Below are 24,812 nucleotides of genomic sequence, written 5' to 3'. Positions count from 1 at the left end.
TGGATTTTTTTTTCTTACCGCATTCTCTCTGCAGAAACGACTATACCTACATAGCTATAGGACACTAACCTGATATAATGGCGCACGCAAAATGCTAGCTCATGTGGTTTGTGTTGCTTAAGCACTTGCCATGGCAACCTCACCCAACATATAAAGCTCACATCCTTGATGGTTTCAGTGACAAGTGCCCTGTGGTACATCATCTCCAGAGCCCCATTGGTTTACTTCCTGCATGCTTTTAGTCATTTCCTGTCACTGTTTCCTGTCAATTCCTGCCGTTTTGACACAGCAGCAGATCTTATTGTTATCAGGTGGCCTGTAAAGTCTCTACAGTGGCATGTACTGCATCCTCAGAATATTTATTTCTCTAAATCTACATTAAGGCTTGGTAAAATGCAGTTAAAATTATGTACTTACTTGTTTTTATTTCGTATGAGATTCACAGTGTGTCTTGTTGTCTATAAGATTAACAATAAACATTAATCCATAATCAATAGCTGTGATTAAGTAGTAGACAACAATTTCCACAACGTTTTGGTCTTTCAAACAGTGCATGTTCTTTGTTTATATGATGACACATGCTGTTATATCAGGTGCCGAGCCTAACAGGAAACCTGTCTAAAGAGATGGTTTTTATTTCCTTTCTGCTACATGTTACATACATACTACAAAAGTCATACAGACCTAAAAGTCAACAGCGCCCCCCATAGCATTTCATCATCATACAAAGGGAAGGTTTGAGGATCATCACAAACACATGACCCCTTTAGTTCAATTGGACATCATGAATATATTCTTGTGTATGGCTAACTGTATTTACCAAGGTCTGTAAACTGTTCCATTATTTAATAAGACATTCAATTCTGTACATGCAATTAAATATTCATAATCCATCGTCTGAATAATCCAATAGCAGGACCTAACAATGTAAATTAATCTTGAGCAGCCTCCTCTGCTAAGCAGACGCACAAGTGTAATTAGCAAATACATGTCAATGTGTTTACTGACTGACAACAGGAAGGCCTGTCTGGCTGTAGTAATTGTTTTATGGTGTTTTCTTGCTCTTGTACTTTCTTTCTCTCCCTTGCATCCCTCTGTTTCTCACCACCTGAGCCTGTCTGGCTTCCTTCCTCTTCCTCACAGAAGCATTTCCTTCCTGACCCTATAGTCAACTCAGCTTCTCAGCTGGACTAAGCAGCCTTGAGACCACATGGCTCCAGGGAAACCCCCCCTCCTAAGTAGAGGAAATAGCCACAGGCATCAAATAATCCAAACCCTCTCCATTGTGTTTATCCTGTGTTTAAATGTGCAATGCCTATATGCATGTTTTTTTTTTTTTAATTGGATGCTTAAAATAAAATTTAAATCTGTAGTTATGCGTGTGGAAAATACAGTTCCACTCCCCTCTCCAAGCTAGCTCAAAGGCTGTAAACAATTTAATTAGTGTGAGCCTCACAGTCTTGGTTAGTCATTGTAAGCTGTTTCTCTTGTGCCAGGGGTTAAACATTTCACCCTTTGCCCCTCCTGTTGAATAAAACAAAGAAAGAAATCTCTTTTTTTGTTTGTCTATTGTCTTTAGAAGTCAAAGGTACAGGAAGCATGCAAGCTTATCTTTCACACATATCCAGGCACACAGTAAATGCTTTAATGATTCATGGCCTACTTATCCTTTATCAGCAGGTAGATGAAACTTTAATGGAGTTTCCAAGCACCTGTAACATGCAGGCTGCAGGATTTCTTCTAGTATGTCTGCAACATATTCAAGACCCGAATCTGCTGTATACTGACCTCTTGTGTTAGAAACCACGCCATTACACTTTCACATTTTATATTGTCTTGTCAATGCTAAATTATTCCTCATTTCAAGCAGTATGTCTGGCATGGGTTGGCAAGTTTTGTTCAACGGTCTGCATCACATTACATTTCAAGTTTAAAGCATAAATGGAGTACCATTTCATACTTTGTTCAGAGACCTTTATGTGATGTTGTGGCATAGAATCTGGTCTTTGATTTCCTTATACTCATGTTTGTTTGTAATTGCATAACAGTCTTTTTGTTTGTTTGTTTGTTTGTTTTCTTACAGTTTATATCTCTATAAATTGGGAATTGCACCACAAATCCAAGACTTACTGGGGAAAGTGGACTTCACAGGTATACACAACAGATCCTAGTCTTGGTGCCTTGTAAACTCGCACAATTACATGCTAAACAGTAAAATTATACACTAATCTCACATTATCATTCTGACTCCATTAATATGGAAAATCTTTGTAACTGGTAAAGTTGATTCTTCACATTCATCACATAGTTCTTCATCAGTCATAAGCACTCTGTCTGGCAGGTACTCACTATATACATAACAAAAACATAAAAGCACAGAAGGCCAAGCCTGTGGGCAATAATGCCAGGTAATTACTACCTGTGCTTGGCTTAATTGCAATTTGTTTATCACAATTACTGATGTGGTGTTACCACCCATTGTTTTATTGCTTAATGACCTCATAGTAAGGTTTCCTCATAATAATGATCAGCAGTATGCCAAGTAGTTCAAATGATTTGAAATGTCTTGCTGATGGGAAAGAGACAGAAATGATAAGAAAGGATGCAATTTCTTGATGCATGAATGAAAATGAGTGTGGTTCTGCACCATTTTCAAGGAAATGCCATTTTTTAAAAGTATTACCACTACTGATATGCTACATGAGTTGAAAAACTTTACATGCTTTTAAGTGAATCAAAATAAGTGTTTCCTCTCTCCAGAGGAGGAGATCAGTAACATGAGGAAAGAGTTGGAGAAGTATGGTATCCAGATGCCAGCCTTCAGCAAGATCGGCGGCATCCTGGCAAATGAGCTCTCAGTGGATGAAGCTGCTTGTGAGTAAATAAACTCATATGAGGGAAATAATCCACTTTGGCTATATGAAATTAGAGAATTATCACAGGGCCACATTACCAATGTAAGTACTTTAAAACTGTTACAAATGAAGTAACTGTGTTGACCATATTGTTCCCAAAGTTTGCTAATTAACTTTCACTTTAAATACAAGGTATACTATAGTAAATATTAAGCATTTTCCTGGTTGACCAATTAAAAGTTGACTAACCATTTGTTGATCTACTGAACTGGATTACTGAGTATTTTTATACACGTATTGCAAATAACAAACAAACAAATGACATATATATTGGCTAATTAAGAAAGAAACTTTACTGATTGGTCTACTGGTAACCCTAAAAATATGTCTTTATTGTTTTTCCTAATTAATCTGTCTTCTTTTTCTGTCTTCTGCCTGCAGTGCATGCTGCTGTTATTGCCATTAACGAAGCCATAGATAAAGGTCAGGCTGAAGGCACCATGTCAGCTTTGCACAACCCGAATGCGATGCTGAGGAACACCAATGAGGAACTAGCGCAGGACTACCAAGATACACTGAGCCAGGCCAAGCGGAGGAAAGAGAACCTTGCCTCAGGACATGTAAGACATGGACACATTTTTTAATAATAATAATAATTTTAAACAGTGCAATGGTAAAAGATTATGTACAGGACTAATGCTACAAATCACACAGACGTAGTAACTGTGCAAATCTCAGCTGTTTATTATTATTCAAGGAAGAAAATGTTGAAACATTTGAAGAAAACTGTAATGTTCCACATTACAGATTGATATGGCGTGTGTTTATGTCTTAGTGCCTACAGAATAGATGGTGCATGCTACTTTCAGTTCAAAGATTTTAAGACATAAAAGGCAATTTGTAGACATCAACTTCATTAATAGTTACTGTTTCAAAGAGGATAAAATGTTTGCATGTCCAGATATGTCAAAAAAAGCCAACAATTTTCATGGGGTGCACTTATTTTTCACATGACTGTATCGCATCTGATTTTATTACACCGACTTGAATATGAAGGCATTTCCAGACACAATTCTCAAAGGTAGAATGGCAATTATTCAGAGTAGCACACTGAGAAATAAAAGTGCTTGTGTCCATGTTGTTAAACACAAAAAGCAAGGTAAGCAAATTTTTTAAAGGACTGTGCAAAGTGGGTCATTTAGGTTTGGAAACTTCTCCCTAGAGCCTCCCTTAAAGTCAAGCATTCCATTATCAGCAACATCAGCAAAATCTAGGTACAAAAATAATACAACTCCCTCAAGAGTCCATTTGCTGACTTTTTGAATGGTGTATTACCAGGTCAGAACTTAAGGTTACTCAAATTGTCTGTCAAAGAGCACATGATTGTATGTGCCTCACTTATTAATGCTTTTATATTCTTAAATACAGGTAACTGAAGCACTCATCATATCAATTTTGTCAAACTTACAAACCTCTCATGGTCACTATTTATGACTAATATCCTACATTAGACTAAATTAGTTTGTCTTTGTGTCTGCCCAGCGTTCTTCCATTGCGACTGAAGAGAGGGATGTATATGAGGAGTTACTGACCCAGCAGGAGATCCAAAACAGTGTGAACTTTGTCAACAGTGAGTGCACAAAATTACTCTGATTTTTACTTTCCATGAACTTCATTCAATTCAATTGCAATTTTCAGTATAAAAGGCATTCTGGACAAAGGGTTAATTATTGAGAATAGCTTTTCTCAGCTGTCATACAGAAAATATGCATCCTTTTTTTGCAGTGCTTGCAGCTGTGCAGAAGGTGAATCAGACCATTGATTTCCAGGATAAAGAGGCTCTCCTGGCTGCCCTCAGGCTACCTGCCCTGGGCATTCTCAGTATCTTAGAAGCTAACTCTCAGTGCTACCTGGAACACTTTACTTCATATAGAGATCACAAAGCTAAGGTGAGAATGGCTATAAAAATATTGAAGTAACCACACTCTCATTAGCTAACAAGTTATTCAGTAGAGGTGTGCACTGGGGACCCACAACAAATTAAATGATTTTTTTTTTGGTCTGACCACTTCTGGCTTCTTCTAGCATTAGCTGAAATCATTTGGCTTGTTTAATGTGTTTGTTAATGAATTAATTAGTGCTGTTGATTAAAAATATGATGAAGAAAGTAACTTGTGACTCTGAAGAACATCCTTCTCTGCAGGAGGTAGGTGCTGCAGCTCAGCTGGAAAGAGATGAGATTCAGAGGGCCGTGATCACCTGCAATGACTTTGCTGAAGCAGAGAGACGAAGTATGCATGACCTTTACCTTTACCTCATACATTATGAAACAGACCTTTTGTCAGTTTTTCAAGCAATAAATCTTCTGCAGTAAAGATTCCTCATGCAGAAATGGCATGCTAATTTTCAGTTAAATGGCCAAAAATGGTTAATGTCTTTCAGAAGAGGGAGTGCGTGGCAATGGGGCATAACATAGGAACATGGCATAACACACCACGAAGTAGTATTGACAGATAATATTGTAGTATTTTCCATCCATCCATCCATTTTCCATACCACTTATGCAATACTGTAGTATTTTAACACCAACAAAATGTCATTATAAGTAATAAGTAATGTAAATGTAAAAGGTGGCTTTGATGTAGTGCTGTGCTGTGAAAAAGTATCTGTATGTGATTATTTTGATGGCCACAGAGCAGGAGTCTGTTGCTGCCATCAACGCTGCCATTCGTCAGGGCATTGCAGAGAATACAGTAGAGGAGCTGATGAACTCAGAAGCCCAGCTGCCCCTGGTGTATCCCACTGCTGCCAATTTGTACCAGTCTGAACTCTTCAGCCTACAGAAAAACTCAAAGGTCATCTTTTTGGATTTCAGTGCTTAAACTGTTGATGAGAATGAGTATGTGATGAATTGCATGTTTATTACATATGATCTGTTGGTGTGGAAAAAATACCTTAACCTTACCTTAGCTTATTTTCCATTAACATATGGATCTATGCCATGGCACTTATCTAGATCCTGTTGGTCAGTTGGTCTTTGGTAGCGGCAGCAAACACACAAACACGTTGTTAAGGTTTAATCGTAGAGAAGATGGAATAATAAGTATAATAGTATTTAATATTTAATATTAACAAATATATATATATTACTATTTAATATTTAATAAAAATAATAATTATTCATTCATCTTCAGTAATCGCTTTATCCTGTGCAGGGTAATGGTGCATTCAGAACCTGTCCCAGTAACACTGGGCACAAGGTGGGAGAATTCATCCCTGGATGGAACACCAGTCCATCCCAGATTAAGAACACTGACATGTTAAAATATACTCAAAATACAAGTTTGCACTACAAGAGACTGTCTTTAGCAGGGTAAACTTCATTACATTATACCCCATGTGGTGCGCATAGTGTACTGTATAGTTAATAGAAAGCCATTTTGGGATCGTGATTGAGCATTGGTGAGACTTAAATAAAATATAGAGGAAAATATTATCATGAGTATGTAAGTTAAGTGAATTTTTAAAGTCAGTCGTACTTTTTATTTTTACCCGAGAAAAAACAGACACTACAGTACAATTATCAAATAACTGATTACTATGGTTTGGGTGTTTGAGTATTGTTAATCCAGAATGACCATGACTTCAGGTTTCTTTTCTTGATTTTGACAACTGTCATTGGAATGACTTGTGCCTCAGAATAAGGCAGATCTGAGCCATGAGGCGCTGTGTGTTGCTGTCGAGATGCTGTCAGCGGTAGCTGTCTTAAACGAGTTGCTGGACACTAAGGATGTTGTGGCTGTCAGCGAGCAACTTTCTGACTCTCCACTTGGTTTCAGCAACATTGACCATGACAATATGCAGAGGTAAAAAAGAGACTGGCAATTACGTACATCTTAAGTGCCTGACTCAGATGTTTGATGTTAGAAATAGAATATTTGGCCATATATTTCAAGTGTTTGAAAATAAGAGTACTGATCCAAGATCAGGTTGTGTCCCTTTCTCTATAATTGCATTAATCTTGGATGAGCAAATACAACAAATAGTTTATTTATTTTATTTTTGTTTCATAATCATAATGGGAATTAAATCTGAAATTAGTCCATGTTTTATTTTCCAACAGGTATGCAGACACACTGATAAAACATAGAGCAGAATCTCTTGTTCGGGGCCAGGAGTTTCTCACATGGAACGATGTTCAGAAGTGCATTGACACTGTAAACTTTCAGGTTCATGAGGAACATGAAAGTAAGGGCTCACTGCAGATGTACTGTTTTACATTCAGCTTTCAGATACTTAAACAAAGAGACTCTTGTGGCAATAAGAACCATGTAAATGGCAACATTTATTCAATTGCACAATTGATACACAAGACAATTAACACGACTATATTATGCTTGATCTTCTTTTTTTATTACACTTCATAAGTATACATATAATGCACACTTAAACAGCACTTTGATTCATTTTGAAGTCAAGAAATGTGTGTTTTTTTTTCCTCTTTCTTTTTCTGTATTTGTGTTCATTAAACTAACCATATGATATATGTGTCTGCAGGAGTTATCGCCATTGCTGAAATCAACGAGGCTCTGAATTCTGGAGATGCAGAGAAGACATTTGCTGCTCTAACTCTTCCAACAGCCAAACTACAGGGAGTTAATCCAGCCACAGCTAAACACTACCATGATCTGCTGCTGCACACCAAAGACCTTATCTGCAAGGTACTGACTTACTGACATCTCATTGTTCTGTTTAATATTACTAAAGAAAGAATTTGTATCCAGTGTACCCAGTGGTTCTCAAGTACCTTTTTAAAAAAAAACTCTCTGATGATGTCTTTGTCCCAGGACACAACTGTCAAACTCAGTGGCCATGAACTGAATTTGACAATGTTCCTTGTAAATCTGCCCTTCTAAATGAAAAAATTGAAATGGCCAGTAGCTACTAGTGTACAAAAATGTTGAGATGAAAAATGGCTGACGGAGAGATTGAGAGTGTGATTTTTTTTTTAATGAAGATGTAGCACACAAAGAAATGCAATATTACATCAACACTATGAAAAAAATATGGAAACCCCATATATGACTCATGATTAAAGCTGAAAAAAAAGGCCTTTACAAACAACAGGATATTTTAATAAAAGCAACAGCAGAGGAAGAATCAGCCTTTTTTTTTTTCATTTCCAAATAATTACTCACTGCCAGTACCAAAAAAATGGAAATATATCTTTTATAAAATGCCGTTGCTTTTAATATTGGATAAATTGGAAAAACTGCTTCAATCAGTATAAAACATTATGACCTAATTGTGCATACAAGTGATTAAAATGTCTGTTAAGATTGAGTTTTTCTTGAAACATTATACATTCAGCATTAGAAGCCTAGATAACTGAAGTAACCTATGTTACATTATAGAATAGATACATGTGCCCAGGCAAAAATACACAAAATTCTCCTGTTCTTACTTGTATGCACAACGTAGGTCAAATATATGATATTAACAAGGTTTAGAATGTGAATCAAACATAATGTTTGTCTCTAACTTGGACTATGGTTATAACAGTATAAGTAGCAAAGTCAGAATGTGGCCAACTTAAATGTAGTTCCATTTTACTGGGTGTGGGTTTGCATTGTGTTTGTTCACGTGCCTCTATCACTATTCTCCTAACTAACAATAACATTCTGTTACTATTGTTCAGCTATTTTGGATCTAGAGCACCCCCATTCTACCCTTGATAATACCAAAAATACCAAAAATGCACATCCCAGTTGTTTAGATAATCACTGAACTCCTTAGGGATGTTCTTGCAAGGGAGACAAAATCCACTCTGGAGTTTGTAGTCTTTGTTATAAAGTAGGAGAGGAAGGGGTCCAGGCAGCTGTGAAAGCAGCAGACACACACAGCTACACTGAAGTAATTATAGAAATCATCTTGCTTGCTTGTATACAGTCTCACATAATGTATGACATGGATTGTGTTACTTGGAGTGAAACACACTAAGAAGATCACAAATACAAGTGTGCTTGCCTTGATGTAATATGTAAAATCACAGCTAGACCTGTGTAGCTGATGTACAATGGATCCATAGGCAAATATGATGACTGTGAAAGGACATATGAAGCCTAAAATAATTAGGCATAATCTATAAGGAATCAGAAAGTTGTACAGTTTCTCATCATAAGGCAGAATGTCATGACATGTGACAATCCCAACCTCAGGGAGGTAGTAGCTTTGATGAGTGAGGAATTCCGGAGCCATGGCCATAGCAAAAACTGTCCAGACGGTCAGGCTTGCCCAGGTTGTGCAAGATCTTTTGGAGAGTCCTCTGTACAGGAACGGATGCACCACAGCTAAATACCGCAATATGCTAACACACATGTGGGTATGTATACAGCAGTACATGTTACCATAAAAGCAGGCTGTGACAAGTTTGCAGGCGAGTTCTCCAAACACCCAGTTGTTGCCGTTCAGATGGTAGTGGACTTTAAGGGTGAGAGAGACCAAGAGGAGAAGGTCTGAAGCTGCTAGGCTTAAGTGGAGGATTGCGCTAGACAAACTTCTAGTCTTCCGACTGAGAAATGCCAGTACCAGGGTGTTTGAAGGAATTCCTATAACAATAGCGATCATATAAGCTACTGGAATGATCCTGGTGCTGACAAATCCAGCTGTGTAGTTCACATGATTGTTGGTGATGTTAAGTGCTGGTAGATCTAAGGTTAAATTATGTTTAATTGTACTTATGGCTCTTTTCCCATAAAATGTTCTTGGACCAAGGCCACTAGTGGTACAGTCTTCTGCTGAAATGAAAAAAAAAAGAAAGCCCTCTTACAGATATGTTGAGGTTCTTATAAATAAAAGCTAATAAATTGCAATGAATCTCAGATTTTAACCACAATAATCCAACTAGACTAGAAGCTTACTACATATTATTTTGTACATTACTTACGTCTGTCTTGGGCAAGGCTTGAGTCCGTCAGCACAAAAGCATACAAGAGTATCAAAAGCAGTCTCCACATAATTGTCTCCTCTTAAATTCCTGGCATTCATTAAATTTTCCATCTGTCATTGTTTTCCTTTTGGTGGTAACAATCAATACAATTAGTTAAGCACATTTTTAAATAAAAAAACAAATCCAAAGACATCTGAAAAACAGAACGTCCAGCTGAAGTTGACGTTCTCTATAAGCATTGTCATTTACAGCCGTGGTGTGGTTTCCTGCCCAGACTTGTAGGACACTGCCTACAGAATTACTCAGGCTCTCTATGCATCTGTCAGGAAATTATGGGGTTGTGGGTGGAGATGACTGATAACTGGTTTCTATTAGCTATTTAACACAGTGTGCTATGTCTTATTTTCTGAGAATCATACTATGGCTCCTGTATGTTTTGTTTTATTATTCACATTTGAAATGTATAAAATTTAGAATTAACATGTTGTCTTTGTCTATAGTTTCTGTCTACTCACAGTATTGAATCTTTTTAGAGTTAGAAAAAAACAACAACATTTGAACAGGACACATTGTACAATGTGATACATACCATAGAGACCAATATTACAAACCATTTATTTGTATTATGCTTTTATTTTTAATGCTTTCTGTATTATTTCCTTCTTAGCTAATGTTTTAATAATTAAAAATAGTGACCGTTGATATCACATTTCCTTGAATAATTCCAACTAATCTGATTTCCATATTTTGGTCTATTATCTTTGTTCTTTGAGGATGTTTGATGTTTCTTTGTTAGTAAGTTCATCATCAGTCTAGAAGGTTCTGAAAGAAATGGCCAGTTCAGCCATGAAACTCTGTGCAAGTGCTGATTGGCTCCCTTGACGCTGCCGGGGTCTTTCTTTATGTCCGTCCATATCTACCAGAGCACGTATTTGTACTCGCTCAGCAGCAGCATAGCAGATCTAGTCTGCCTGACCAAATCTATTTACATTCTACCCCATCTATACAAGCTCCGTTTAAACATTTGAATTGCTTTCTATGTTCTAGATTGGCAAAAACTTGCATTCTGTTTTTATTTACATTTATTTACATTTTACACAGTGTCCCAATTTTTTTGGAATTGAGGTTGTAGTTTTGGAGACTTTCTCACCCCAAGACACAACTAACTTCTGCAATTCTCCAGCTTTGATCCTTGGAGATTTTTTGGCTACTTGAACCATCCTCTTCACAGTGTGTTGAGACAATATTGACACACGTCCTTTTTTAGGATGATTCATAACATTTCCAGTTGACTGGAACTTGTAATTATTGCCCTGATGGTGGAAATGGGCATTTTCAGTGCTTGTGCTATTTTCTTATAGCCAGTTCCCATTTTGTGAAGCTCAACAACCTTTTGCCGCACATCACAGCTATATTCCTTGGTCTTACCCATTGTTATGAATGACTAAGGGAATTTAGCCTATGTGTTACCTCATATTTATACCCCTGTGAAACACTCATGGTTGGACAATTTCCTGTTCCTGGTCACCCAGGTGTACTAAACAAATTTAAATTATCAGTGGGAATATATTTAAAATATATTTTTCTCATATGAATTCATAGGGGTGCCAGTAATTGTGGCACATTTTTTTGGATAAAGCTGTGTCGTGTTTACAATTGTTTGGTGTCCTTGAGAGCAGAGTGTTTTTGTGAATTTTTTAAACAAAATATAAAAAGTTTAAACAATAAAGGCAATTTTTCGCAGCTTTCTTTGCTCATATTTACCAAGGGTGCCAATATTAGTGGAGGGCACTGTAATTAACCAGTACTGATTCTGTACTTTTTCGAAAAATGTTGTGTTTTTACGTGTGTGTGTGAATGTTTGCTCATATCGACTCATTGATGTGTATTTTGTAATGCAGAGATCAGGAGATGAATCTGCAGTCCTGTGGCTGGATCAAATTCAGGAGGCAATACACACTGCCAATCAAGACCAGGAGGATTCTCTGAAATGTACGATGGATTGTACTTTTCACCTAAACATTCTAACATTCACTAAAATCAATACTACACACTATGGCTAAACATGTTGGTGGTTAAAATGCTAAATCATAATGTTGATAGTGTTGGTAATGATATAGTGGAAGTTTTAAAAAATACTATATTAAATAGAGGTACCACAGAGGCACTGCAGTTATGGATTTTACTGATAAAAAGGCAGATATTTCAGATAATGAATTTCAGATAAAACTCCATGGTAAATCCCCTTAATTTACAATAATTCTGGAGTCATCCTTAACACTAACTATAATGTGTCTCACTCAAGTGGCCAAGGCAGTGGCAGACATTAACCGAGCGATAGCTGCAGGACATGAGGAGGATACTCTGAGTGCTCTGCAAAACCCATGTGTAGAACTGAGGGGAGTGCTGGCTGAATGTGCACCCCTTTACCAGACTGAACTAGAACAGCTGCAGTCTCAACACACACAGCAAGGTAATGTGATTTTGTAAAGGTATAGAGTCCATCAATTAGGATATACAGTATATTAATATAGAAAACTAGAAGTTTATTTTAGTCTCACTTTACATATGGTTTTGATTTTTTTTCTGGATGACACAAATGAGCAGTTTTATTTTAACTGTTGTTCCTCTCTTTGTACTTAAATATTTTAGCAGTCATATAATAGTAAATGTTTTTGGAATGAGTATATAAGTCAACATGTCCTAACTAGCCATTGTTATCTTCTCCATAGGAAATAGTGGTAGCTTTTGGGTGAAGCACAGAATCAAGGACAAATATGACTATTTCTACAACCTGGAAAGTCAAAAAGGGACATGGGTGAAACCAGATGACTTTGTCCACGATAGCACACAGCTCACGAAAGAGGATATTATGGTAGGTTACAGTCAGATACATTTATCAGCACTGAGAAGCATTTACATTTATCAGCACTATTCACCTCTTTGTTGTCCATTTCTAACAGCCCCTTTGAATCATGTTTCTAACTTAGATGGTTGTAAGCAGGGTGACAGCAGAATATAACCGAGAACAGCTCTGGTTAGCCAATGAGTCAATCATCATACAGCTGCAGGCTTGGACTCGTGGATATCTGGTGAGGCGGGCTTACAATGACAGACTGAAGTATTTGAAGCAAAAGGAACCAAGTGTAGTCAAACTACAGGTAAGGCAATATGTTTCATTACAAACTATTACATGGAATAGTAAGATAATACTACGCTAGCACATATTCTAGACCAGTGGTCCTGGAGATCTACCTTCCTGAAGACTTTAGCTCCAACCATAATTGTGCCCACCTGACCATCTAATCATTGCCTTAAGAAGTTCTTGATCAACTAAAACAGGTGTGCTAGATTTTGGGGGCAGTGGAGGCTTGGTGGTTAAGGCTCTGGGTTACTGATTGGAAGGTTGGGGGTTCAAGCCCCAGCACTGCCAAGCTGCCACTGTTGGGCCCTTGAGCAAGGCCCTTAACCCTCTCTGCTCCAGGGGCGCTGTATCATGGCTGAACCTGCGCTCTGACCCCAGCTTTCTGGCATTCTGGGGTATGCGAAGAAAAGAATTTCACTGTGCTCTAATGTATATGTGGCCAATAAAGACTTGTTGTCATTAGATTTTGGCTGGAGATGAAACCTGCAGGATGGTACTGTAGGTCTCCAGGAACAGCGTTGGTGACCACTGTTCTAGACTGTTCATTTTACAGTAGCATTTACTCCGTTATGTCTTTGGTGGACGCCATCCTGTAAGGTCTAACATTAACAATATCAACTAAATGTTCATATCTCATAAATTCTGCAAGTTTAAAATGGTTTATTAAGCAAAATAAATCACAAAAAGGCAAAATCCTAATTTTATTAAATTCAACAATGTAACTTTTTAACATTCATGAACTTGAATGTCTTTTTCAGACTCTTGTGCTATTTGAGATTCATAAATATTTGCTCCCTCCAACACAGTTAAGCTAATACCAGACAGCACCCTATTCACTGTATTCATTACATAGGGTATAACATACTTCTAAAGTTCATGTTTATGTTCTACTGTTCTGTGGCAATGTCTATGTATTTTTTTTTTTTTTTATTACTTGAATTAAACATGGATTTAAATTGAGTATGTAAATATCACACACATTTGAATAGTGAAATTTGTTCAGGCAGACATAATATATTTAATGCTAAATAAATACAGTTACACAAGAAGCTCCAAAGTTTTTTTAAATATAGACTTAGATTTGTTTGTGTACACAGTCGATTGATGGTTTATCCTGTGTGCGCAGGCATCCTGGAAGGGATATAAACAGAGGAAAGCTTACAAGGACCGGCTACAGACATTACAAAGCAATGTGCAGACTGTGGTCAAGGTAAACAATCTCTATCACTATTAAAATCACACCCATACACATATATGCACATGCTATAATTAATACATGTAAGCACACAGTCATGTGATGAATGAAAAAGGGGGAAAAAATGGTTGGCTTGTGTCCTTTGAGCGAAGGCTCACTGCAATTCAATACAAAGTTATTCTAAATGATCATCTTCATCATATGATGAAACATTTCTTCCCTGTTGGAAGTGATCTTTTCCGGGATGTCCTAAATGGTTTGATGAGTTTGAAAAAGGGTGTAAATCATATGGTATGCCCTTCACAGTCTACAGATATAGAGAGAGAAAGAGGGGACACAGCAAGAAAAAAACACAGAGAAGAGCCATTGTGTTCTCATAATTGTTATATATTTTATATATTATTATCTTCTCAATTTAGTTACAGTCCTTGGTGAAAATGTTGCGGGCCAGACAAGCATACAGAAAGAGACTACAGTATTTCAAAGACCATGTAAGTCATCAAACGTTTATATACTGATGGGGTAAATGACACATTTGTTGTTAGATTGAAATTACAACCAACAACCTAAAACAGTATTTTACATACAGTATAAAACAATAGTATTCATTCTAAAGAAATTTCCACATCTAAAACTGATGGTGTGGTAGCATGATTCCATTAATAGTATTTGAGTAAAATGGGAATATTCACCCTTACCTTTTGTTTGTACAGGAAAAAGAGATAGTGAAGATTCAGGCTTTTCTAAAGGCAAACAAAGCCAGAGATGATTACAAAACTCTCAGTGAGTAAAATAACTATTTGATACATATTGCTGTCGATAAGGTGTCATGCAGACATGCACGCATGTTTGTTAGCATAGTAAAACAACTTTGTAATGTCTGCTCATGTGTGCTCTAGCTGGTGCTCAGGATCCCCCTCTCTCTGTGGTACGTAAGTTTGCTCATCTCCTGGAACAGAGTAACCTTGACCTGCAGGAGGAACAGGAAGTGATACATCTCCGTGAAGAAGTGGTAACTAAGATTCGGTCCAATCAGCAAATGGAGAAAGACTTGAACTTGATGGACATAAAGATCGGCCTGCTGGTGAAAAATAGAATCACACTTCAGGTATGAACAAATTACAAAAGGAACTTGACTTTTTTCCCCTGGGTGTACATCATTGTTAGTTGTGAAAATTATGTATTTGAAAAAAAAAAAAAATTAAAAGTAAGAACTGAAAATGTGAACAACACTTTGGGATCCTTATCTATTGATACATGAGAACACTGCTTAAGTTTTGAAAATAAGAACCCAATCATTGCTATGTACACTATTTAAATAGGATGTGGTGTCACTCAGTAAGAAGATGAAGACCAAAAAGAACAAAATGACCAAAGAAGATCTGGCAACAGGAGACAAGCAGGGCATCAAAGGTCTGAGCAAAGAGAAAAGGAGGAGACTGGAGGCTTATCAGCATTTGTTTTATCTGCTACAAGTGAGGCTCTGACTGATCCCGTCATTATAGATTGAAAAGCTCAAGTGTAACTATAATGCAAATTACCATGGGGTATTTATATATCCTGCACTATAGTTTATAATCTTCTTAATCTTTAGAAAAAGAACACATCATGATTTGTAGTGTTTTAATTTGATACAAGTTTAGTAACTGAGTTTTATTTTGTAAGCTAGTTTTATTCAACGTTTTAATTTCTGTTGTTGAAACAGACACACCCATCATACTTGGCCAAGCTCATCTTCCAGATGCCTCAGAACAAGTCCACAAAATTCATGGACACAGTGATTTTCACCCTGTATAACTACGCCTCAAACCAGCGTGAAGAGTACCTGCTGCTCAAGCTCTTTGAGTCTGCTCTCAAAGAGGAGATCAAGTGAGAAAAGAATTTAAATAAATATTTTGTTTGTATGTGGGTATGTGGGTATTAACAATATAAATGTGCAATACTGCAATACTGACTGAATCAGCACTAGTAGCTCTGAGTTCATCATCATTATTATTATTATCTCCAAGGGCACTTTTCATTAAGCATAGCTTTGCCCATGGGATAAATATTTCAGTGATGAAATAATTCAATCGTGCTTAATTTGATGTCCTAAACTGAGGCTAAATGTAAATTAGCAGTGTGCTTACATAACAGATCTGTTTTTGAAACTGTGTAACACTGTTGTAATCACATGGCCAGGTCAAAAGTTGACCAAATCCAGGACATAGTCACCGGGAACCCAACAGTCATTAAGATGGTAGTGAGCTTTAACCGAGGTGCTCGGGGTCAGAACGCCCTACGACAGCTTCTGTCCCCCGTGGTGAAAGACATCATTGAGAACAAAACCCTGGGCATAAACACTAACCCCATAGACATCTACAAGGCCTGGGTCAACCAGATAGAGACTGCTACAGGAGAGGCGAGGTAAGTGCTGACATACACTAACGGTCAAAAGTTTAGACACACTCATTCTTTATTTTTATTTTTTCTTCCCACGTTTTAGAATAGTAATAAAGTCATCAAAACTCTGGAGTAACACAAGTGGGACCATGGAAATTATGTTGTGATAAAAAAAACCCAAAATAAATCAGAATAATTTAGTATTTTATCATCTTCAAAGTAGATGCCCTTTTTGCCTAGAATTTCCAGAAATGTATTCTTGGCATTTTCTCAACTGATTTCTTGAGCAATCTCCCTGAGATGCTGTTAAACAGTATTAAAGGAGTTCTCACCTACGCTGGACACTTATTGGCTGCTATTCGGAATATTTCGCTCCAAGTCATCCTTTTAAAGAAATATTTTTTGTAAATAACATGTTAGTTTACTAATGAAAGAAACGAATATGTCGGCACAATTATATTTTTGTCTACAACACCGATTTCAAACATTTAATCACACACCTTCAGGTTTTTAAGATCATTAGAAACATTTCAGTTAAGTGTCTCCAAACTTTTGACGGGTAATGTATATGCATATTATATATGAATGAATATTCAGTAGATATTTCATATACTGTACAATGCAAATAGAGCAAAAAATAAATGTGAACAGGTACAGAATAATGAAGTTTGCTTGTGTATCTCAGTAAACTGCCCTATGAGGTGACGGCGGAACAGGCTCTGTTACACGAGGAAGTGAGGGACAGGTTGGAGGCGTCTAATCACACACTGCGCACCGTCACAGACAAAGTGCTCAGCTCCATTATGTCTTCCGTGGATGCCATCCCGTAAGATTTAGATGTCACTTTGTGACATTGTGGCCTCTTACATGGATCTTATTATTGTAAAACTATTGTTCTGGATGTTCTGGAAGATGGAAATAATTTAAAAGATAATAGAAGCTTTAGTGTTCATTGTACACTAGGGGGAAGTATTATGGTTTCGAACTGAAACCTAAAAACTGATCCTCCCATTTCTATTTCCGAGCTAAAATATTTGAAGAATTTGCTCAGGGCGGATAAAGTATTAGATTTTTTCAGTAACCGTACTATCAATTTGCCATCATCATGCTATGATTATGATTATGATTATCTGCAACATATTGTGTACATAATGAGACTTTATGTTACTTATTCGTTTATATTTTTGGTCCTATTTGGCCTGTGTGATAATGCATGTCGTGATGTTAATTCTTCAGTGGATTGCAGGGAATTCTTTTTCAGGCTTTGTTTTTTCCCCTTTGTTGTTTTCATGCAGCTATGGTATGAGATATATGGCTAAGGTTCTGAAGGATACACTTCATGAGAAATTCCCTGATTCATCTGATGATGATCTACTGAAGGTTAGATGAAGAACATTTCACTAGAACTTCATATCTTTTTTTTTTTTACTGTATCCAGGTAACCAGAGTGTAGGACAACACTAAACATGCCCGAATTAAATCGTTAAAATCTGTTCAATAGATCTGTTCTTCTGTACCTTAATTTTCTAACAGATTGTTGGAAACCTTCTCTACTACCGGTACATGAACCCAGCTATAGTGGCTCCAGATGGATTTGACATCATAGACATGACGGCAGGAGGGCAGCTGCATTCAGAACAGCGAAGGAACCTGGGCTCTGTGGCCAAGATGCTGCAGCACGCTGCTGCTAACAAACTGTTTGAGGGGGAGAGCGACCACCTCACACCCATGAACAGTTATATCTCGTCCACCTACCAGAAATTCAGGTTAGACAAGAACATTATTTAAGAGTGCTCCAGTAACTGAGAAAAGGCAAGAACAAGTAAAACAATGGTTTATTGTCATATATACTAGCTAGTCACTTTATTAGGAACATCATACTAATACTTTAGTAGGACCACTTTTGCTCTAAGAACAGCCACAATTCTTCATGGCATTATTTCCACAAGATGCTGGAAAGATTCCTTTGACATTCTGCTCCATGTTGACCAAATGGGATCACATAATTGCTGCAGATTTGTCAGCTGCACATTAATCGTCCTACAACATCATAAATGTGTTGTATTGGATTCAGATCAGTGACTGGGGAGGCCGCTGAAGTATACTGTACTGAACTCATTGTCATGTTCTTGGAATGAGATGACTTTTGCTTTGTAAAGTGGTCCTTATCATGCTAGCCATTAGAAGATGAGTAAATTGTGGGAGTAAAGGGATGCACATGCTCAGCAACAGTATTCAGGTAGGCTATGGCATACAAATAATGCTCAATTTATATTAACCCTCCTATTATGTTGGAAAAATATGGTACATCCATTATGTTATGGGTCAAAATGACTTCCACAGTTTAAATACACACAAAACAGCGAAGAACAGCTTAAAACAGTAAACCTGTATCTTGTCTCGGACAACCCATAAGAAAAAATGTTTGCATATAAGTTCATGACCGTAAATGAGGAAAGTTAAAAATTTTCAAAGAGAAAAAGAGAGATTAACCAGTATTTCAGACATCTCAAATGTGGAAATGGGTGACCCATAAAATAATACGAGGTTTAAGGGTCCCACTGTGTGACAATAAAAAAAAAATCAACATTACACCAACACCACCAGCCTCAGTTGTTTACACAAAGCAGGTTGGGTCCGTGAATTCATGCCGTTGATGCCAAATTCCAACCCTACAATCTGCATGTCACAGCATAAATCTAGATGCATCAGGACCAGTTGACATTTTTCCAATATTCAGCTGTCCTGTTTCTGTGTGCCTGCTTTAGCCCCAGATTTCTGTTCTTGGCTCACAATAATAGACCCTGATGTGATGTTTTTATAGCTTTTATAGCTCATCTGCCTCAAGGTTCAATGTATCATGCATTCTGAGATGCTTTTCTGCTCACCACAGTTGTACAGAGTGGCTGTTTGAGTTACCGTAATCTTCCTGTCAGCTCAAACCAATCTGACCATTCTCCTCTGACCGCTCTCATAAAAAAGACATTTCTGTCCCAAGGAACTGCCGCACACTGAATTTTGTTGTTGTTGTTGTTGTTTTTCACACCATTCTGTGAAAATCTCAGGAGCAGCATCTGAAATACTGACACCAATTAATAATATTATAATATTACTCAAACCATAATATAATATTATGAGTGTATGGGTAATGCTGTGGAAATGATTACATGGAATTTAATAATGTTTTAACCATTATTCAGCCGGAACAAGTGTTGAAGCTGAAAGCCTTAAAAGCATCTGAGGTTAAGGTGATACAAACATTATGTTGAAACAGATCTAGCTAAGTTAGTTTGTAACCTGAATATAGGCACTTTAATATATTCAAATTAAAAGATGTTTTAGCTTTCCTGAATAACCCAATTCATTGTTTTGACTGATTTATTTCACAGTCCAGAATGTGAAATCAGATATAAGTTCATATCACATATACCTCCCTGAGCCTCACAAGCCCTCAAACTTCGATCTAAGATCTGAACTTAGTTTGCCTCGAAATTAAATAATCGTAAAAAAAAAAATATTAGCTGTTTCCAGAATATTATGCACAAATGCCCATACTTGACATATGTGCCTTATTATTAAAACTGTAGTTACAGTAAGGATATAACTTTCACATGCAGTAATGGTGACCAGCAAAGGGTTATTAAAAGTGGAAATGGAAGTGAACAGGGAGAAATTGCCTTTGTGTTAAAGTGTGGCATCAGCAAAGAGCAGGGAGGTGTGTCATGACTTGTGAGTATGTGTGTGTATGTGTGTAGATTTATTGCACACACTCCTAGACTGCAGTTTGCCGCACGTACCTCTACTCATGAGTCATACTTACTGGAAATCCCCAGCATTGGGAATGCTCTTTTTTTGTCTGTCCTCTTCCTACTTCATTATTTTCACCAGAATACTATCACTTACTATAGTAGTACACTTCAATGATATGTGTGCTGTGTTTGCAGAGTATTCTTCCAGGCTGCATGTGATGTTCCAGCTCCAGAAGAGAAGTTTAACGTGGATGAGTACTCTGACATGGTGACACTTAGCAAACCTGTCATCTACATCTCCATAGAAGAGATCATCAACACTCATTCAGTAAGACCAAGCATTTGTGTACTGTAAAAGTGACATCCCATTTTTTTTTCCCTGTCTAAGAGACAGTGGTTGAGAAATTCTTCCAACACCTCTCTCCGTGTAGTTATTCCATTCCACTTTTAGCATTTTTAGCATGTTTGCATGAAAACTTAGTCACAATCTGTTTAGCCCCATGTAAATGGATTCTTTAGTAAAGGAGGAAAAGTGTTGCACATGGGAAATTAATGCGTAGAGTGTTACTCATGGAAAATCCCTCGTTGCTAGGCTGCTGAACATCAAGGAATCAGTCATTTTCTCCCAAGAGTAACAGGGTGGTGCATATGCCTGATCTTAACTGCAAGGAAGATGGGATAACAATTACTTGTTTTAGAAAAACTGAACACTTCTTCTCCCCACACTGCATTCCAGCCATATCAGTCATCAACAACTAAACAACTAAGTTCAAGGCCAATAAGCTACATAAAATAACAGATCACAGAGTGGAATATTGAATATGCAGAGCAACAAATGTTCTCTAAAGTACAAAATACTGTACATGAGGATTGCAAAATACCATCAGCAGCTAAAACAAAAACATTAGTTGCAACTACTATCTTATAACCTTGTTCTTGTGATAAAATGCTGGGCAGATTTCTGAAGGCTTTCACTGCATCTTCTGTTCACTTTGTGGCATTCTTCATAGAGGCCTAAGAATGAGTTTAAGGAAGATGTAATGGCTCAAATGACTTAGCTATGTTACTGAGTCTACTTGTATTTCTCCATGTGGGTGTTAAAAAGGAACAGTGATTTATGGGTGAGGTATGGGAGAGGTCCCTGCTTTTTTAGTTGAGGTGCTTTGAAGCTATGGGGAACATTGGATAAATCAGCTTGTTGTCTTAGTATGCCACAAGTGTGAAGCGCTGAAGCTTTGTCTTTATATTGGCTGACTTCCATGCTCCAGACTTCCCTACTGCTGACAAAGATAACAGACTTTCAGCACATATTATCAAAAAGGTTCCGACGGTGAATCTGTTTTGAATTAGCTTTGGAAAACAGTAGAACAAAAGAACACACTGTCCAACTGATCTAAGGCTTGGTTGGAGATACCGCATTGACACGTTGCATTATATTAGCTAGGGTATCAGTGGCTCAGGGTATTCATTGGTAACCATGCTGTTTGTCATTAAGTATTTATGGTTTGACACTTGGTTAAACATACCTTGGTAGTACCTGTGTTCTTTGGTGAAGTACGTATGTTGCAGAGCTTCAGTGATGAAAGTTTATTAAAAACAAGCATTACTTTTTTGTGAGACTTTATTGCCAGCTCTATTTGACAACAACACAAAGTATTTTGCTCATGTTTGTCCAACAGATTGTGCTGGAGCACAAGGAGGCCATCGCCCCAGAACCCAGCGATCTTCTGCATGAACTCTTGGATGACTTGGGAGATGTTCCTGACATGGAGTCACTGATTGGTAAAATTCATGTACTATGCATCTTGTTCTTAAATGTTCTATTACAGACACCTAAACTTGTTCTGAAGACCACAGCCTTTTATATGAATTTTTATATTTTTATATAAAAAATAAACTGACATGGCAGTTATGCAAAAAGTATGTCATTTGACAAAAAGGAAACACCTGAAGCAGCTGTATGAATGACCATCAAAAAAATGAATAAATAAATCCAGATTTTGTCAATGCGAAATTGGGATTTATATATATATATATATATATATATATATATATATATATATATATATATATATATATATATATATATATTTCAATGTATATGAAATGCTCTGTGTACTGAGTTTGACCTTTCAATAAGATTTCAATCTTAATTTCTTTATTACTATAATATCTATAAAAAAAATTATTATTAAACATTTTTACAAAAAGGATGATTAAAGTTTAAAGTTGCTTTGAAGAAAAGTTAAATAAATGCAAGAACCTAAAAAAAACTATGTATTAAATAGCTTTAGTCCCCTTTAAGGTTATACTAATGCTTTTGTCGCAGTTATGATTTTGATGAACTGTATTCGTGTAAATAGCTAACAGACTAAGTGCCTTTCTGTATACACAGGTGAAGGTGTTGTGGATCCAAATGATCCCAACAAAGAAAACACACTGAATCAGTTGGCTAAAACTGAGATCTCTCTTACACTCACAAACAAATTTGAGCTGGTGGACGGTGATGACAGAGACATGAAGGGACTTATGATGAAGTAAGTCATATCATACAAGCTCTGGTGAAATACAGCTGTTACATAACAGTCTGTTTTATTTTCCTAGTGGGTGTGATTAACCTGACTGTAGATGATGTAGTTGTCATGCTCATTGCTGTTTTTAAAGACAGCCTTCATTTCCTATTTCACTATCTCTGACACACCATGGTGGGAAGTGATGCGCAAGCCATTGCTATCGCTTCCTCCATTCAAATGGTTCTTCTGGTGTTTTTTTAGCCATATTAAATTAGTGACATTCCAAGAAATGAGGGGAAATGCCCTAAGTCCATTAGGCTCTTGTTTTTCAGGATATAAATCCTTACTGATTCCACAAGTGCTTTTTTATCACGGTCCCTTCTATATAGGCGTTTCTGCTAAATGACTAAATGTAAATGTGATTGTCCCGTTGAAAACACATTTTCCATTGATGTGACTAGCTGTGGGATTTGGCCTCCCCTCCCCCAGCTGTATGTTCACTCTTTATCACAGTACTCTTCATCATATTGCAAGGGGCCTCTGGGGAGGAAGCAGGACGAATAAGTCAAACTGTTCCCAACTGGTGCAGACAGAACAGGGGCTTGACGTCAGGGCTTGCTTTTTGAATGCTAACACAGCATTTCCTGTCATGGCACACCCTGAAATGAAGCTTCAGATATATATATATATATATATATATATATATATATATATATATATATATATATATATATATATATATGTGATACTAATGTGTTTAGTAATATTATGAATATGAGCAAATGAATATTAGTGGTATCATGAGGTCTTTGAAAGGATGGATTTTAAACACAGATACAGTATTAGTGAACTGTCAGTGGATAAGCAGTCAGCTCATGACCATAATTATGTCTTTGCATATGTAGATAGGGATCTCATATTCTGGTAAGCATTTTAAAAAGCTCAGACACTAAATCACTGGTAATTATACCCTAATTGTTAACGTCTGGAAGCCCACTTCTGACTCCTTTAACTGTGCTGCACAAACTTTATGAGGTCTGCACTGAAATTCTCTCACAGTCAAAGGTTTATACTGTTAATTAACTAAAACAAATGAAAAACCTGATACACTTGCAGATGGTTACATGGTCGGTCACAACCATCAGCACAGTTGTAATAGCAGATCTGAAATTATCATTTACTTTTCTTCCACTATTATGACCCTAACCCTAACAGTTTACAGTATACGTTTTTTTTTTTTTTTTAACCATTTCAAAGAACAAAGAAGCTGATTGTGGATGTGGTGAGAATCCAGCCTGGAGAAACACTGACCGATATCCTAGAGACTCCTGCTAATTCTCAACAGGTAAGGCTTTAAACCTCTAACTGGTAATCTTAGTATTATAATGTGCCTTTATAGATAAGAAAACAGAATAGGAAAAGCTGATCAGATGGTCAGTTGACTAGCCAAGTGAGAACAGTGCTGTGTTTACTCCAGATGTTAAATAACACCATGAAATCAGTTGTACTTCAATATTCCTATAGTTACATTTCGATTTAACTCGCTAATGTCAAATCAGTTATCTGCCATATATACAGGTGTTCGGTTATTCTCTGTTTGAAACAACTACAACACTCCAAATATAGCTCTTATCATGTCTTACACAGGTCTCTGTACAGATGTGCTGACCCTCAGATTTTCTAAACATTCATGCAAAGTATTGACCTCAGTCTTAAGTCTACATCACTCAGACTCAGTCTTGTGTCATTCAGGAGTTGGAGCATGTTAAGATGGTGGAGCGGCGGGCGGCGCAAGATGCTACTGCTCCAGAGGGGCTGAAGAGTAGTCAGGCTGCACTGGAGGACACACAGCTGCCCCTAGAACAGAAAAAACGCAAGATCCTCAGGAATCTGCGCACTCTAGAACAGGCTGGCCTGGTCAGCTCTGCTAACAAGTACCAGGAGCTCATCAATGACATCTCTAAGGTGAAACAGTGCTATAGGCTTGTTGATGTTACTGGTATTATTAGGTGGTATTATTAGTG

At 37.1% G+C, this 24,812-nt stretch overlaps 2 protein-coding genes across 3 annotated transcripts in view; one reads left to right on the top strand and one right to left on the bottom strand.

Annotated features, from left to right (window-relative positions):
• The window catches only part of iqgap2 (IQ motif containing GTPase activating protein 2), a 44,817-nt gene that overhangs the window by 17,026 nt on the left and 2,979 nt on the right, over positions 1-24,812 (top strand). The window contains exons 6-34 of the mRNA XM_017451814.3: positions 2,084-2,151; positions 2,761-2,874; positions 3,297-3,475; positions 4,398-4,485; positions 4,641-4,804; positions 5,059-5,146; positions 5,550-5,710; positions 6,555-6,721; positions 6,979-7,103; positions 7,413-7,576; positions 11,706-11,796; positions 12,110-12,277; positions 12,537-12,679; positions 12,795-12,965; positions 14,076-14,159; positions 14,564-14,635; positions 14,858-14,927; positions 15,044-15,252; positions 15,467-15,619; positions 15,850-16,013; positions 16,326-16,550; positions 17,212-17,352; positions 17,822-17,906; positions 18,060-18,292; positions 20,471-20,603; positions 21,955-22,057; positions 22,671-22,812; positions 24,046-24,133; positions 24,541-24,753. Of these exons, the coding sequence (XP_017307303.1) occupies positions 2,084-2,151; positions 2,761-2,874; positions 3,297-3,475; positions 4,398-4,485; positions 4,641-4,804; positions 5,059-5,146; positions 5,550-5,710; positions 6,555-6,721; positions 6,979-7,103; positions 7,413-7,576; positions 11,706-11,796; positions 12,110-12,277; positions 12,537-12,679; positions 12,795-12,965; positions 14,076-14,159; positions 14,564-14,635; positions 14,858-14,927; positions 15,044-15,252; positions 15,467-15,619; positions 15,850-16,013; positions 16,326-16,550; positions 17,212-17,352; positions 17,822-17,906; positions 18,060-18,292; positions 20,471-20,603; positions 21,955-22,057; positions 22,671-22,812; positions 24,046-24,133; positions 24,541-24,753 (4,006 nt within the window). The remainder of the gene's footprint in view (positions 1-2,083; positions 2,152-2,760; positions 2,875-3,296; positions 3,476-4,397; positions 4,486-4,640; positions 4,805-5,058; positions 5,147-5,549; positions 5,711-6,554; positions 6,722-6,978; positions 7,104-7,412; positions 7,577-11,705; positions 11,797-12,109; positions 12,278-12,536; positions 12,680-12,794; positions 12,966-14,075; positions 14,160-14,563; positions 14,636-14,857; positions 14,928-15,043; positions 15,253-15,466; positions 15,620-15,849; positions 16,014-16,325; positions 16,551-17,211; positions 17,353-17,821; positions 17,907-18,059; positions 18,293-20,470; positions 20,604-21,954; positions 22,058-22,670; positions 22,813-24,045; positions 24,134-24,540; positions 24,754-24,812) is intronic.
• On the bottom strand, positions 7,844-10,075 carry f2rl2 (coagulation factor II (thrombin) receptor-like 2). 2 transcript variants are annotated; one of them, XM_017451821.3, is made up of 2 exons: positions 9,802-10,075; positions 7,844-9,652 (listed from the first exon to the last, which is right to left on the bottom strand). In XM_017451821.3, the coding sequence occupies exons 1-2, from the start codon at positions 9,869-9,871 to the stop codon at positions 8,628-8,630; spliced, it is 1,095 nt and encodes a 364-aa protein (XP_017307310.1). In that variant the 5' UTR covers positions 9,872-10,075; the 3' UTR covers positions 7,844-8,627. The 2 variants fall into 2 exon arrangements, with proteins under 2 accessions (XP_017307310.1, XP_017307311.1); XM_017451822.3 differs by having other exon boundaries at positions 7,844-9,649.

This window comes from Ictalurus punctatus, chromosome 22, assembly GCF_001660625.3.
Source record: "Ictalurus punctatus breed USDA103 chromosome 22, Coco_2.0, whole genome shotgun sequence".
In the NCBI taxonomy this organism is placed as follows: Eukaryota; Metazoa; Chordata; class Actinopteri; order Siluriformes; family Ictaluridae; genus Ictalurus; species Ictalurus punctatus.
Note: the sequence above shows the minus strand (reverse complement) of the source record. Positions and strands in the feature narration are given on the sequence as shown.

Bases quoted from the DNA above. Each gene is read 5' to 3' on its own strand.
- f2rl2 (XM_017451821.3), bottom strand. From the start codon at position 9,871: ATGTGGAGACTGCTTTTGATACTCTTGTATGCTTTTGTGCTGACGGAC. The intron at 9,653-9,801 runs GTAAGTAATGTA...TTTTCATTTCAG, and splicing joins AAGCCTTGCCCAAGACAGAC to CAGAAGACTGTACCACTAGT.